The sequence below is a fragment of the Babylonia areolata genome, chromosome 11, assembly GCF_041734735.1.
Source record: "Babylonia areolata isolate BAREFJ2019XMU chromosome 11, ASM4173473v1, whole genome shotgun sequence".
NCBI lineage: Eukaryota > Metazoa > Mollusca > Gastropoda > Neogastropoda > Buccinidae > Babylonia > Babylonia areolata.
This window is the reverse complement of record NC_134886.1, coordinates 1,857,284-1,874,190: the sequence shown is the minus strand read 5'-3', so window position 1 is coordinate 1,874,190 and position 16,907 is coordinate 1,857,284. Positions and strand designations below refer to the sequence as shown.

Genomic DNA, 16,907 nt, shown 5'->3' with positions numbered 1-16,907 from the left:
CGAGTGCGGTCTTGCCTCCAAGTTGGACAGTCCTAGTCCTTAACAAAAGACTAAGCTGTAAATGAATACACACTGCAGTGGAGAAACAATTGATCATACAGCTCTCACTTTGCTGATGAGGAGGAAGGTGGCAGAATGGTTACGACGCTCAGCTGCCAATACAGAGAGTCCGTGAGGGTGTGGGTTCGAATCCCGCTCTCGCCCTTTCTCCTAAGTTTGACTGGAAAATCAAACTGAGCGTCTAGTCTTTCGGATGAGACGATAAACCGAGGTCCCGTGTGCAGCACGCACTTGGCGCACTGAAAAAGACCCATGGCAACGAGAGTGTTGTCTCTGCGAAATTAAACGTAAAATGAAATCACTTCATAGGTACCCAATATGTAGCATCCACTCAAGGCCTGACTAAGGCGCGTTGGGTTAAAGTCGCGCGGTCCAGGCCTGCTCAACAGGTGTGGTGTTAGCTGTATGGAATTGTCCGAACGCAGTGACGCCTCTTGAGAAAGTGAAACTGTACTGAACTGATGCTGATGTCATGTCTCTGATACAAGCGTTGGTGTTTTGGTGAAGCATTTTTTTGAAGAGCTGTAATAGTTGGCTGAGAAAACAACAATAAAAAACAACAACAACAACAACAACAAACAACAACGTGAGTTGCATGCTACTCCTTCGTTGGTGAAATCAGTGTTGAGAAAAAGAAAAAAACTTGAAAGACCGAGAGGACCTTTTAGTTATCCAACTGTTTTTCACCATTTATGTGGCTAAACTTTGGGCAAGAAAAGTGTGTGTGTGTGTGTGTGTGTGTGTGTGTGTGCATGCGTGCATGCGTGTGTGTGTGTGTGTGAACTCGGTGACGTATTTTGGGTGTCAGTCTCGCCCACTTCCTGTGCAAGTGAGAAGTTGGTTCCATTCCGTTTTTAACGCCGCACCCATTGCCGCGATAGGGCCGGCCACAAATAACCCCCCACGCCAAGAGAGTGGAGGGAGGGGAAGGAGGGGATAGGAGGGGGAATGATGCCTATCTGACAGCATACTGACAGACTGACATACGTTTACAGTTGGGCCAACAGCAAAGTGAGAGCTGTATCATCAATGATTTCTCTGTTGCAATGGGAAATCATTTACAGCTTAGTTTTTTTGTGTGAAGGACTATGACTCTCAAACTAGGAGGCAAAATTACACTAGCTCCTAATGCTGCAGCCTTGGGGGCTAGTTGGCCTTTTGGGAACCATCCCAACGCCGACTGTCCTGAAACCCTCTTGGTCGAGACAGTTGGGATGTAACTTGGGCAAGATACATTCCTCTATGATTAAATTCTAGCCCGGATAGTCGGGACAGCAGTTACCTCCTCTGCTGTTTTGGTAGTTCTAGTCAAACACGACTATCTTACATACTGACAGCAGTCGCCAGACGAACACCAAGTAACTGAAAGCCCAGGATGCCACAGTTCACTTATTTTGGGGTGTTTCAGGGGAATCGAACCCGCAACCTTCTGAATGTGCTGAGGTGACGTCTTTCAAAAAAACGAAAGAAAAAGAAAGAAAAAAGAGGAGGTGGGTTCTTGGCTTCAGTGTGTGTGTGTGTGTGTGTGTGTGAGAGAGAGAGAGAGAGAGAGAGAGAGAGAGAGAGAGTAGAAACACACACATGCGCACACACACATGCTAAAAAAACCCCACAAAACAATACAACAACAACAAAAACACACACAAAAAAAACACACAAAAAAAACAAACACCCAAAACACCACACACAGAATACACTGGCACACACACACACAACACCGTGACTGGCACACACACACACAACACACTGACGCGCGCGCGCGCGCGCGCGCGCACACACACACACACACACACACACACACACACACAGACGCCGAACAAAAAATCAACATGGTCGAACTGCCATTGTCACAGTTTTATTAAAACTGAAAGTGGTCAACATCTCGAAAGTTATCAACACATTCAAGTCTGTCATCGACATTCCAAAAGTTTGTGCATGCACACCCCCCCACCCCCTCTCTCTCTCTTTCTCTCTCTCTCTCTCAATCTTGCACTGGACTGCTCAAGCGAACTTACCAGCACTAAGTTTGCTTTGCAAAAAAAGAAACATTCTCCTTCCTAAGTCCTCGTTTATTCCATGGGCTTAGGAAATTTCTTACCGCAAAAGCAAACTTCGCTCTGCACAGATTGCTTCTGCAACGTGACGCAGCCCTGGCCTGTCTCGTTATTCACACACACACACACACACACACACACACACACCACACACACACACGTGTACACATGTAAACGAAAATTGTAACAACATGTATGGAAATCGTGAAAGTGCTCGGAAACGAATCACGCTGCGTTAATCAACATAGATAGATATATGCATACTCATTCTGTTGTTTCGCATGGTTAATCGCTCAGTTCTTCTCAACAGTGACACAACACAGACACCTGGCCCCACTCACGTGGAATGATAACAACGTTGTAGCACCAAAACTGAAAAACAGACAGACATGAAGACCCCCCCCCCCTCTTTCTCTCTGCGTCTCCACTTCTTCCTCCACCTCTCGTTCTTTTATGTTTTTCTCTCTTTCTTTCGCTGTTTTTCTCTTTTTGCCATGAGGACTGAATGTAAATAAATAAGCAATCATGCTTTTCCCACTTCCCTCAAAAATCAAAGTCGTTATCGTTACCCCCCTCCCACACACACACCCCATTATACGTCATACGACATAACACCCTCTCCAAAACCATCCTGCAAGGGACTGTAGAGGGAGGGCGCAGACGGGGGCGGCAGAGAAAGAGCTGGTCCGACAACGTCAAGGAATGGACCAAAATGACGATGCCAGATCTCCTCACGACAGCTGCCAACAGAACGGCGTGGCGAGCTATGACATCTTCCTCATGTCCCCCCAACGACCCCAGCAGTCAAGGGAATGAGTGAGTGAGTGAGCCCCCCCATTCCCCCCTCTTCCCCCCACTTTACAAGCGGCAAACCTCAAAGAACCATTCATGTTCCGTGCTCTCTCTCTCTCTCGTTTCCTGGTTTGAGTCACAGAAGTCTAAGTAGTAAATGAATCCCCACCGAAGCAAAGAAGCCATTGAATCACACAGCTCTCTCTTTGCTGTTGGCCAAACTGTAAGCTTGTCGATCTCTAATATAGGAACATTCAGACACCAGACGATTGATGCAAACTGGGTAACAAACGATATTATTACAGAAAAGCGTGATTCCAGTTAACTAGATAGTGGAAGGGGGTATGTTAACGGCCGAATATGATGAGTGATATCAAACAAACAAACAAAAACAAACAACAAAAAAAAAACAAAAACCAAAACAAACCCAAACAACTTCATTACCAAATTACCCGACAATACTGTAACACCATACCCTGACATTCTAATCTGACCTTGCACACAAAGCTATACCTAGCGATCAAGACATTCAGACAATACTTTGAAGCTTCTGGGAGAACACAAAGTGACATTCTGGCCTCGTTTAGCAAACAGATATCTACTGATTGAAGACATACCGACACCAATAGCGCACACAGATATCTAATGATTGAAGACATACCGACACCAATAGCACACACAGATATCTAATGATTGAAGACATACCGACACCAATAGCACACAAAGATATCTAATGATTGAAGACATGCTGACACCAATAGCACACAAAGATATCTAATGATTGAAGACATACTGACACCAATAGCACACAAAGATATCTAATGATTGAAGACATACTGACACCAATAGCACACAAAGATATCTAATGATTGAAGACATACTGACACCAATAGCACACAAAGATATCTAATGATTGAAGACATGCTGACACCAATAGCACACAAAGATATCTAATGATTGAAGACATACCGGCACTAACAGCAAATATATCCCAGAATCAATACATACAGCCGAGACTACATCATGAAGCCTCTAGAAGAAAAGTAAGATTCAAGCATGACCTTGCATACAAACATATATCTAATGGATGGAGGTAGACAGACAATGTTATGAACCCTACAGATTAAAGAACGATGACATTCTAGTCTGACCTTACACACAAAGATATCCAAGGCTGAAGACATACAGATAATACTTTGAAGTCTACGACATTCTACACAAAGATATCAAACGACTGAAAACAAACAACTACTGGAACCAGTTCTGTGTGTCACTTCTGTTCAAATATCTACTCTAGTCCAAGTATGCCATATTTTCAAACAATAACTCAACAGTCCATTAATTTGCTGTGGTCTTAAAGATAACCCCATGTCTCCCTGTTCTGTGCTTTTGCCTCTGTCTGGCTCCGAACTGGTAAAGCAAGGCTAATAGTGTGTTGATTTGTACAAAATCACCCCTCACACACACACACACACACACACACACACACACACACACACACCACACACGCACCCCCGCCCCCCAGGCTCCCCCCCACCCCCAGCCCCACCTCCGACACACAACCATTCACCTCTTTTAACTGTGTACTTTATTCATATAAAAACTCAGAAGATTCGAACGCACCCTCAAGGATCCGCTATTTCTAAATTTCCTATCCAATATCCACCCATCCTATCCCTCTGGAGGCAAACTTCACAACACCCCACACCCCTTCAGCCTGGACTGGTGGCGCCATGAATCCACCCTCGGGTCACGCCATGAAAGACCAGGAAGTGAACGGATACACGTCACCATTGTGAAGTTTATCTAAAGCACGGAGCGGTCACTGTCACTGAAACCTGGTATGATCGGTAAAGGGCGCTGCGCTGCTGAACCCACCATCATCAGCATTCTCCAGTTCTGGCGATCGTGGGCTGGGTCGCGCGCGAGTTCAGGCCAACTCCAGCTCTGTCCACTCAGTGTTGTTGTCTGCCCAGTTCTTTCGCTGTCTGGGGTACAACTGTTCAAATCACTAACACAGGGTGACCAGTGACAAGGAAAACAACAACAGCAAACATTATCAGATCACGGGGTTATGTTTTTTGCTGGATGGAGCAGCATGCAGTTGGTCCCATCGCTGGTCCACAAGGCACAGGGTAGGGTAGGGAAGAGTTCAGTCCTTCTTCATTCCCTTTCGCCTGGCACGTCCAGATAACGACTTCAAGTCTGACATGGCATGGGACCCATGGCACACGACCGCACAATGTACACTGGACTGGGCGCTGTCACAGGTCACAGGGGTCAGAGGACAGGGGTCAGAGGACTGAGGTCACCATGGTCTCCACAACCTCTCGTCAGCCGAGGAGGAGGAAGGAGTGCTGCTGGTCCAATGCCTGACAGCGGAGGAGGAGGAGGAGGAGGAAGAGGAGGAAGAGGTGGCGGAATCCACGTGTGTCCTTGGTGCTGGCTTCACATCCGACACAGAGGGGGGAGGAGGAGGAGGAGGAGGGGAAACACCAGGAGACATCTTCATCATTTTGGCTGGCGGTGGAGATAGTGACGACGATGCCTGTGGACCAGCAGACACTTTCTCATCATCCATCACGGGGGACTTCAGTGAGGTGCTGGAGAGAAGCGTGGCAGAAGGCGTCACGGGACTGCTGGTCCTGTGTGTGGCGGACTGAGGAGAGAGGGGGTGGTGGTGGTGGTGGGAGCAGAGGGTGGTGGTGGTGGTGGTGGTGGAACTGGCAACCGAGTCAACAGAGCAAGGTGGTGGTCGCGTGGTGGTGGAGGAGGAGGAGGAGGAGGAGGAGCAGTCTGCTGCTACCAGCATGTCCCTCCCTCCCCCCGCACCGGACACCACTTCAAAACAGCCCCCGGACAATGGCCTCGGGGCAGGAGGAGGGGGAGGAGGAGCCACCGATGACGCTGCAGCTCTGGTAGTCGTGGCGGAACAGCGGACAGGGGCTGGAGGGAGGTGAGGGAGGAGACAGGGGCGGCCACAGAAGGTCTGGAACTGGAGCTGTCTGAAGAGGCCTGCCTACAAGGAGGGGGCGGCGCTGCGCTGTAGTCCAGGAAGGGAGACTGGTGAACGGGGTGCACGAGCACGCCAGCAGAGCCCATGGCGGGCTGGGGGCCCAGACACAGCTGCAGCGGGTTGAGGAGGTTGAGGTGCGGCGGCGGCGGCGGCGGTGGTGGTGGGTGGTGGGGGTGGGGTTGGGGGGGCTCCATGGGTTGTATCCCCTGCATGCATCCCGCCAGGTGGCTGAGCAGGCGGTCCTTGACCTCGTCCCGGACCCCGCTGACGGAGCCCATGTAGCGGCTCACCTCCATGGCACACTCGCTGAACCCCGCCTGGTACTTGCTGCCCGGGTGCAGGAGGAGGTCGGAGCTCATGCCCCCTGCCCCCCGCTGTCGCTGCAGGGTCCTCAGGTGGGTGACGGTCAGCTCCAGAATGTCCGCCTTCTCCAGCTTGGAGAACTGGGAGCTCTGCACAGCACACGGCACACAGTGTGGTTACTTTCACTTTCGGTTTCTCAAAGCGGCGTCACTCCGTTTGGAGGAATCCATAATATTATACGCTATATCACATCTGCTAGGCAGATGCCAAACCCAACGCGCTTTTCAGGCCTTGAGTGCATGCATATATATTTATGTACCTATCAGAGAGGATTTCTTTTACAGAATTTTGCCAGAGTACAAAACTTTTGTCGCCATGGATTCTTTTTTTTTTTTTATAGTGCATCAAAGTGTGTGCTGTACACGGGACCTCTGTTTATCATTTCATCCGGTCCGGACGCTCAGTTTGATTTTCCAGTCAAACTTGGGAGACATGACGAGAGCGGGAATCGAACATAGACCCTCACGGACACTGTACTGGCTGGTAAGCGTCTGAACCATTCTGCCACCTTGGTATTGTCTTGTGATTTATTTGCTATCACATCTTCTTTGATGGCCTTTTGGACCAGGGCCTTGTATTCACGGTGTTGGCATTATATTGTTTCACATTGTATATACTCACATCTTTCTTGGTAACTTGTAGCACGAAGGCCTTGTATTATATTGCATTGTATTACATTGCATTGTATTGCACTGTATATACCCTCATCTTTCTTGATAACCTGTACCAAGGCCTTGTATTATATTGCATTGTATTACATTGCATTGTATTGCACTGTATATACTCTCATCTTTCTTGATAACCTGTACCAAGGCCTTGTATTACATTGCATTGTATTGCACTGTATATACCCTCATCTTTCTTGATAACCTGTACCAAGGCCTTGTATTATATTGCATTGTATTGCACTGTATATACCCTCATCTTTCTTGATAACCTGTACCAAGGCCTTGTATTATATTGCATTGTATTGCACTGTATATACTCTCATCTTTCTTGATAACCTGTACCAAGGCCTTGTATTATATTGCATTGTATTGCACTGTATATACTCTCATCTTTCTTGATAACCTGTACCAAGGCCTTGTATTATATTGCATTGTATTACATTCTCATCTTTCTTGATAACCTGTACCAAGGCCTTGTATTATATTGCATTGTATTACACTGTATATACTCTCATCTTTCTTGATAACCTGTACCAAGGCCTTGTATTATATTGCATTGTATTACACTGTATATACTCTCATCTTTCTTGATAACCTGTACCAAGGCCTTGTATTATATTGCATTGTATTACATTGCATTGTATTACACTGTATATACTCTCATCTTTCTTGATAACCTGTACCAAGGCCTTGTATTATATTGCATTGTATTACACTGTATATACCCTCATCTTTCTTGATAACCTGTACCAAGGCCTTGTATTATATTGCATTGTATTGCACTGTATATACCCTCATCTTTCTTGATAACCTGTACCAAGGCCTTGTATTATATTGCATTGTATTACACTGTATATACCCTCATCTTTCTTGATAACCTGTACCAAGGCCTTGTATTATATTGCATTGTATTACACTGTATATACCCTCATCTTTCTTGATAACCTGTACCAAGGCCTTGTATTATATTGCATTGTATTACACTGTATATACCCTCATCTTTCTTGATAACCTGTACCAAGGCCTTGTATTACATTGCATTGTATTACACTGTATATACTCTCATCTTTCTTGATAACCTGTACCAAGGCCTTGTATTATATTGCATTGTATTACATTGCATTGTATTGCACTGTATATACTCTCATCTTTCTTGATAACCTGTACCAAGGCCTTGTATTATATTGCATTGTATTACATTGCATTGTATTGCACTGTATATACCCTCATCTTTCTTGATAACCTGTACCAAGGCCTTGTATTATATTGCATTGTATTGCACTGTATATACCCTCATCTTTCTTGATAACCTGTACCAAGGCCTTGTATTATATTGCATTGTATTGCACTGTATATACCCTCATCTTTCTTGATAACCTGTACCAAGGCCTTGTATTATATTGCATTGTATTGCACTGTATATACCCTCATCTTTCTTGATAACCTGTACCAAGGCCTTGTATTATATTGCATTGTATTGCATTGTATATACTCTCATCTTTCTTGATAACCTGTACCAAGGCCTTGTATTATATTGCATTGTATTACATTGCATTGTATTGCACTGTATATACTCTCATCTTTCTTGATAACCTGTACCAAGGCCTTGTATTATATTGCATTGTATTACATTGCATTGTATTGCACTGTATATACTCTCATCTTTCTTGATAACCTGTACCAAGGCCTTGTATTATATTGCATTGTATTACATTGCATTGTATTGCACTGTATATACCCTCATCTTTCTTGATAACCTGTACCAAGGCCTTGTATTATATTGCATTGTATTACATTGCATTGTATTGCACTGTATATACCCTCATCTTTCTTGATAACCTGTACCAAGGCCTTGTATTATATTGCATTGTAATTATATTGCATTGCATCGTATTCACTCACATCTTTTCTTGATAACCTGTAGCACCAAGGCCTTGTATCATATCATATTGCATTGTAATTTGAATTGCATTGCATTGCATTCCATTGTATTGCATTGCATTGCATTGCATGGTACACTCACATCTTTCTTGATGGCCTGTAGCACCAGGGCCTTCAGTTGGTTCAGACAGGTATTGATGCGGGCCCTCCTCCTCTTCTCCATCAGAGGCTTCTTGCTCTGCACACACACACACACACACACGGTCATAATTTGTATTGTATTTGTATTTGTATTTCTTTTTTTATCACAAGAGATTTCTCTGTGTGAAATTCGGGCTGCTCTCCCCAGGGAGAGCGCGTCGCTACACGACAGCGCCACCCATTTTTTGGGTTTTTTTTTTTCCTGCGTGCGGTTTTCTTTTTTTTAACGTTTTTTCCTGTGGAAGTGGATCTTTCTACAGAATTTTGCTAGGAACAACCCTTTTGTTGCCGTGGGTTCTTTTAGGTGCGCTAAATGCATGCTGCACACGGGATCTCGGTTTATCGTCTCATCCGAATGATTAGCGTCCAGAGGTCTAGTGGAGGGGGAGAAAATATCGGCAGCTGAGCCGTGATTCGAACCAGCGCGCTCAGATTCTCTCGCTTTCTAGGCGGACGCGTTACCTCTAGGCCATCACTCCAAAAATGATCACATTGCACTTTCAGTTTCTCAAGGAGACGTCACTGCGTTCGGACAAATCCATACATACCACATCTGCTCGGCAAATGCCTGACCAGCAGCATAACCCAACGCGCTCAGTCAGGCCTGGAGTGCATGCAATATTTTGTGTGCGAGACGCGCAGTTCTTCTTCTTCTTCTTCTTCTTCTGCGTTCACTCGTATGCACACGAGTGGACTTTTACTGTATGACCGTTTTTACCCCGCCATGTAGGCAGCCATACTCCGTTTTCGGGGGTGTGCATGCTGGGTATGTTCTTGTTTCCATAACCCACCGAACGCTGACATGGATTACAGGATCTTTAACGTGCGTATTCGATCTTCTGCTTGCATATACACACGAAGGGGGTTCAGGCACTAGCAGGTCTGCATTTACCAACCAGGCGCCGTCACCGTGATTCGAACCCGGGACCCTCAGATTGACAGTCCAACGCTTTAGCCACTCGGCTATTGCGCCCGTCGCTCAGTTCCATTTTCCAGTCAAATGTGGGAGAAAGGGCCAGAGTGAGATTCAAACCCAGACCCTCACAAACTCTGTATTCAGTTGGCAGATGAACGTCTTTGTCATTTTGCAAACCTTTTTAATAATAATGATAACGCCAATGATAATATCAATACTACTACTAATAATAATAACGGTTATGACGATTTGCTTTCCGACGTACAGGGCACTTCTGTCAGTCAATCAAGACTCAATGCGCTGGCCGATCACAGGCATACAGGCACTGCAAAATTGACAGATCCAATCCAGGTGTTTGGAAAATACTCTTGCCGACCAAAATAAAAGAAAAAAAAAAGGTGGTGCTAATTAGGCTTATTCCATTAGCACAACCAACGCAGCATGTATTGTGCAAATAGTTACTACCATAAGCATAAAAACCATCATCACTTTTTGATTATTTTTTCCTTCGAAAAACCAACAAAAAAACCCCAAATAACAAACAAATAAGATCCCAAAACAACCAAAAAAAAAAAAAAAAAAAAAAAAAAAAAAAAAAAAGCCAACACCAATTGATGAATTGCTTCGAGAGGTTTCAATGAAACCCAGTTTATTTTTTCTACACCAACAGCCTCCACCATTTTCTCCGGGAGACGTGTTTGGGGAGAACAGCCTGTCCAGCGCTACCAGCAAAGGTCGGTAATTAAACTCCACTTCACCAGTGCCAATTATCGGCCCTGGTAACAACAACAAGGTGTGAGTGTCAGTCCGACTCGGAAACTTCAAAGGCCACTTGGAGAGAGAGAGAGAGAGAGAGAGAGAGAGAGAGAGGAGGGGGGGCAAGGGGGAGAAAGACAGAGAGGGGAGAGGGAAGGAGGGAGGGTGTGTAGAGAGAGAGGGGGGGAGAGAGAGAGAGAGGGAGAGAGAGAGGGAGAGGGGAGAGGGAGGGTGAGAGAGAGAGAGGGGGTGTGGGGGGGGGGCGAAGTGAGTGAGAGAATACTGACACAGAGAGGGTGTGCGCGGACCACTGACCTGAATGGGACTATTGAGTTCGATGGCGCAGACAGACAGAGGGGGTGAGAAAGAAGAGATGAGAACGACGGACAAACCCGGGTGTGGCCGTGTATGGGGGAATCTAAAATGAGCGGCGTGGGAGTAATGCCACTGAAACCGTGCAGATGAAGGGGCAGCAAAAAAACAAAAAACAAAAAAAAAAAAACAAAAAAAAGCGATGAGAGGTAAGCAGGACGACACGAGAGAGAGGAGGTGAGACATCTGGAAAAGTGAGGGGGGTGGGGCTGACAAACGAGAGAGAGAGAGAGAGAGAGAGAGAGAGAGAGAGAGAGAGAGAGGCCAATCCCAGTGCCATGTGGTTTCCTCAGTCTCTCCAAAATCTCTACAAGTCCGAATTCCCAACAAGAATGAAACAACACAAATTCTGAAATAAATTTACATATCTATACATAATAGAAAACAAAACATAACAACACCACGCACATGTGTATACATACAAAAAACAACAACTTGCAAGTCATATTTTCTGGGTACGAAAAAAAAAGAAGAAAAATAAAAGGAAAAAAGTGTAGTAAAAAAAAAGAAAGAAAAAAAGTCATGTCCAGAGAGAGACCCTCTTCTTTTCCTCCTCCCGACAAAAAAAAAAAAGAAAAAAAAAAAAGAAGAAGAAAAAAGGGATTTCTAAAATAAATAGGTCTGCGTGTATTTAACTGAACCTTGGTATCAGACCAAGAACCAAGCATGAATCAAGACAACAAAAGAAATCATGTAATTGCCAGTTGTGCACGCGGACACTGTTCTTGTACCAGTAGCTGAGACCCCCAGAAAAAAAAGTTAGTCGCTGAACAATTTCAGCAAACGCTGTTGCTGTAGTTTAAAAAAAAAAAAAAAAAAAAAAAATGCAATCCATGAAGCAAATACAATGATATATAATATCAAATAATAAAATTGTAAAATAGAAAAGAAAAAAAAAAGAAGGGGGGTGGGGGGTAGGGGGGTAATGGGTGGCAGGGACAACAGAATAGGGGGAAGGGTGAGTGTCCAGGGGGTGCAACACGAGACCCGCGACTTATGACGATAAATTATAATTATAATTATTATTACCTTTCGTGAAGAGTGGTCATTTTTCTCAGGTGACGATGAAGTGATCGCACTGTCCGCCATCATAGCTGTTTACTGATCAAGTGATGTCATAAAACTGTCCCACAAGTTGCACACCTCAGAGCAGAGCACTACGAACTGCAGCTATCCCCGACAAGGCACTGACTGACTGACTGACTGACTTCAACCTCCTGTTGCATGTACAGGAACTGTGGGAGCAATCCTCAGGTTGCCCCAACAACCCACAGTGGACCCACACTACAGTCGCATCCCAAACAGTGACTCGGGCTATCGCCGATTGTCAACACCAGGCTATTTATATTTCTTAACACATCGCCTTCCACACCGCCTGTGTGAAGACAACTTCTCTCACTTTCCCACGCTCTCGTGCCGATACAGTCAACCAATCGGAGCGCCGTTCCTCCGTCTGGCTTGCGCCAGGTCAGCGCTGATTGGCTCGCGCCAGGCCAGCTGCACGCTCTTCCTCGTGGCGCGCGGGGCGATGATGCGTCAATCAGGGACGGTAAGAGAGGGAAGGTAGATAAACACAGCGCACGTGCCAGGAGGATTAAATGACAGGTCGGAGCAGAGTGTGGGAAAACCCCGCCCCTCAGTCCGTGTACCCCGCTCTGGTGGCCGCTACAGCGTGTGTCAACACAGACAACGATAAGGCGAGGCAAATGAGGAACATTCCGTTGCGCAAATAAAAGCCCCAATGTTCGACCAGTTCCCGGGGCTGGAAATTCAACCCCCATGATACAAGTCGCTTCAGCCTCCATCTACCCCAGCGTTTTTTTTGGTTTTTTTTTTTTTGTTTGTTTTTTGTTGTTTTTGCTTTTCCAGCAGTTCAAGTATTCTGTCATAATCATGCACTCCAATTAGATGTATTCTTTTTATGCCTCAGAGCTCGGTGGGAAATAAACCACAAAAAAAAAAGTAATTGCTTATGTCTTCGTCTGGTTAAAGAGAATTTCGTTTCGTGTCGTTTCGTTTTGTTTTGTTTTCCGGGATTCATATCGCGCTGTGGATGCTGTGTTTTAAAATTTCAGCCACAACAGGACTGTTTTATAAATTTCTTCCGACCAGGTGATGAGATCTTCCCGAAGACGAAGTACGGTTACCAGCAGAGAGAAGTAAACAAAAATGGGAAAACATCTGCTTTACTCTCCTGCACGGATATGACATTGGTGATCTCATGTTGGGTTTAGCGGGTGGCTGTTACAGCTCAGGATACCCGGCACACAACAGTAACGGCTCAGGATGCCCGGCACACAACAGTAACGGCTCAGGATGCCCGGCACACAACAGTAACGGCTCAGGATGCCCGGCACACAACAGTGCTCAGGATGCCCGGCACACAACAGTGCTCAGGATGCCCGGCACACAACAGTAACGGCTCTGGATACCCGGCACACAACAGTGCTCAGGATACCCGGCACACAACAGTAACGGCTCAGGATGCCCGGCACACAACAGTAACGGCTCAGGATGCCCGGCACACAACAGTAACGGCTCAGGATGCCCGGCACACAACAGTAACGGCTCAGGATGCCCGGCACACAACAGTAACGGCTCAGGATGCCCGGCACACAACAGTAACGGCTCAGGATAGCCGGCACACAACAGTAACGGCACTTAGCTCACGTACAAGCCCAGGGCAACAAAGAGAAAAGTTTTAGTTTGATAACAATCTTTGTTTACCTGACAAAGTTTTATAGTAAACCTTTGTCTGTTTCGGAAACCATATGATGACTACTGAAAAAAAAGCCAAAAAAAAAAAAAGCTTGACAATAAAACTTGTCTGTTTGGAAATGCTTATTACTAAAAAAAATTGTCTGTCGGGAAACATTGGTGATGAAACTTGTCTCTCGTTCTGGGGGACTTGTCACTGAAGTTGCTATGTCTAATCAGCATACAACAACAGACTTGTGCGCCCCCCACCCCCCCCCCCCACGCCCACACACACACACGCACGCACGCACACGCACACACACACACACACACACACACACACACACACCACAAAAGCGCACACAGACAGAAGTAAAAAAAAAATGTTTAAAAATAAAAGAAAAGAAAGAAGAAAAAAAAAAAGAAAAAAAAGAAAAAGAAAATTAATTCCGATCGAGGGGGGGTCCTTTCTCAACCTAACACCGATCAGAAGGTTTCAGTTCTCACCACTCACCCTCCTGTCGACATAACAGCTCCTCCTATCCACTCCTACACTCCCCCCCACCCCAATCAGTCCCCTCTTACCCCCTTCACTCCCCCCTCCCCCACCCACCCCCCGCCCCCCTCCTCCCTCCAGGCCTCTCCAGCGACTCGTGGCTGGAGGAATGCAATCCACTTTTTGTGGCGACCGTGGGAACCTGGTCCTCTCCCCTCTCGCCACGGCCGTCTCGGCACGAGCCAAGGTCATAGGTCACGCTGAACACGTCGCTTCTCTCCGTAGATTGCTGTACCACTGTTTAGAATTAAGACTGTTCCCACTTGTTGATTACTTTGTGTTTTGTTTTCAAGTAGTACCAGTAGTAGTAGTAGAAGAAGAAGAAGTAGTAGTAGTAGTAGTAGTGGTGGTGGTGGTGGTGGTTGTGGAGGTGGCAGTAGCAGCAGCAGAAGCAGTGGTAGTTGCAATAATGATAATAATGAAAATGAAAATAATAATTCTAACAGCAACATGAACAACAATGATGATAATGATAATGTTAACGATGATGATGATAATAATAATAATGATAACAATTAAGATAATAATGATAATGATAATACTACAAAAACAATCATAGTACTAATAGTACCAATGATGACAGTGAAAACATTAACAACCGAGTTACCACAGTCTACTGTGAACGTTATATAGTGATTCATACTTTATCGTATGCAGAATTATTTATGTACGCCTTCAAGTTCTTTAAAAATTAAAAAAAAAAAGTTTATTATTATTATTATTATTATTATTATTTATACATTTATTGTTATTTTATTGTGTTTTCTATATGTGCCTAGTATGCTTTTGGTTTTCTTATCTGATGTTATGTAAATCATGTCCCCCAGGCTCCATTGCTCCATTCATTATTTTCCCTTTCAAAATTGTTTTTATGGATTGCTTTGGGACTGTGGTGCATTCAGTGACCTGTGTTTCACTTCTGTCCAGCATGCAGAGGTGCGTGATACAGCACTAGTAGCAGCAGCAGGAACAGCAGCAGCAGTAGTAGTAGTAGTAGTAGTAGTAGTCGTAGTAGCACCAGCAGGAGTTGCAACAGTAATAGTAGTAGTAGTAGTAACCGTGAACAAATTGCAAAAAGAACAACAACAACAACAACAACACACACACACACACACACACACACACACATCTATATTGCTGTTACAACTAATGGCTTCTTCTTCTGCGTTCGTGGGCTGCAACTCCCACCTTCAAACGTATGTACACAAGCGGGCTTTAGCGTGTATGACCGTTTTTACCCTGCCATATAGGCAGCCATACTCCGCTTTCCGGGGACGTGGGGGGGAGGGTGCATGCTGTGTATGTTCTAGTTTCCATAACCCACCGAACGCTGACATGGACGACAGGATCTTTAACGTGCGTATTTGATCTGTTGTTTGCGTATACACACGAAGGGGGTTCAGGCACTATCAGGTCTGCACGTATGTTGACCTGGGAGATCGGAAAAATCTCCACCCTTTACCCACCAGGCGCCGTCACCGAGATTCGAATCCGGGACCCTCAGATTGACAGTCTAACGCTTTAACCATCTAACTAATGACAAATGACAAATCTGCAACTAATTTACAAAAAACAAACAAACAAATAAACAAAAAACAACAACAACAAAAAAAAAACAAAACAAAACAAAACACGTTATATAGAAACGAATACAACAACAACAACTATTCAGCTCTGGGTTTTATCTTCAGGCGGTTGTATGCTCTTTCCAGTGTTGATAATGCACTCTTAAATTTGGTCGATTGTTAACGAAAATGATTGTTTTTTCGCAGCACAAAACAACTATTACGTTGAAGCCAAAAAGTTTAGTTATACAGCAATGTACACAGCATGTTTTGGGGCACGGCACTTGTTAATGCACAGTCGACCTGTTGCTTCCCTTTGCAACTACGGAAAACTTTGGTCATCAAAACAACAGTTTTTAATAGGGAAATAGTTTCCTCGCAAGATCAGGTTTTGCCAGATTTGTTCTGGTGTTCTTGTTTACGGTGGTCTAGTTGTACGGCACCTGATTAGGACGTGAGTGCGCGCACGTTTGAGTCTCATGTATTGACCGTAATTTTACTGTCCCTTTCACCAGGCCATTAGTGATGGTCTGGGTGCTAGCCTGTGAGTGTGCACACGTTTGAGTCTCATGTATTGGCCGGAATTTTACTGTCCCTTTCACCAGGCCATTAGTGATGGTCTGGGTGCTAGCCTGTGCTTTTACTGCCTAAATAGCTTTAATTTTAGGCTCTGGCAGTATAAAAATGTTAATAAATCATCATCGGTGTTCATGCCGTGCCGTGCTCTTGATGTTGTGCTCTAGTGGCATAAAGACGTTTGAAAACAAGAGAACGCTGGCCAGTAAGGAGAAGCGTGAGCGAAGGAAGCAGGGCTCAACTTCTAGAGACGTTTTCCCTTGCAACACCTGTGGGAAGTGCTGCGCATACAGAATCGGCCTCTTCTCCCATGATATGAGGACACACGCCGACAGATAAGCCTGCCTGCTACACATCCGTCGGTCCGACGGGAGACTCCATCAAATGGGTGCTAGTATGACTGACGATCTGTATACATAATTATGTGTACACAT

General features: G+C 45.2%; 1 protein-coding gene across 1 annotated transcript; it reads right to left on the bottom strand.

The window, feature by feature from the left end:
• Positions 1-5,705: 5,705 nt before the first annotated feature.
• Positions 5,706-12,537, bottom strand: LOC143287441 (transcription factor HES-4-B-like). The gene is made up of 3 exons (XM_076595432.1): positions 12,109-12,537; positions 8,977-9,072; positions 5,706-6,374 (listed from the first exon to the last, which is right to left on the bottom strand). The coding sequence occupies exons 1-3, from the start codon at positions 12,169-12,171 to the stop codon at positions 5,709-5,711; spliced, it is 825 nt and encodes a 274-aa protein (XP_076451547.1). The 5' UTR covers positions 12,172-12,537; the 3' UTR covers positions 5,706-5,708.
• Between the last annotated feature and the right edge of the window lie 4,370 nt (positions 12,538-16,907).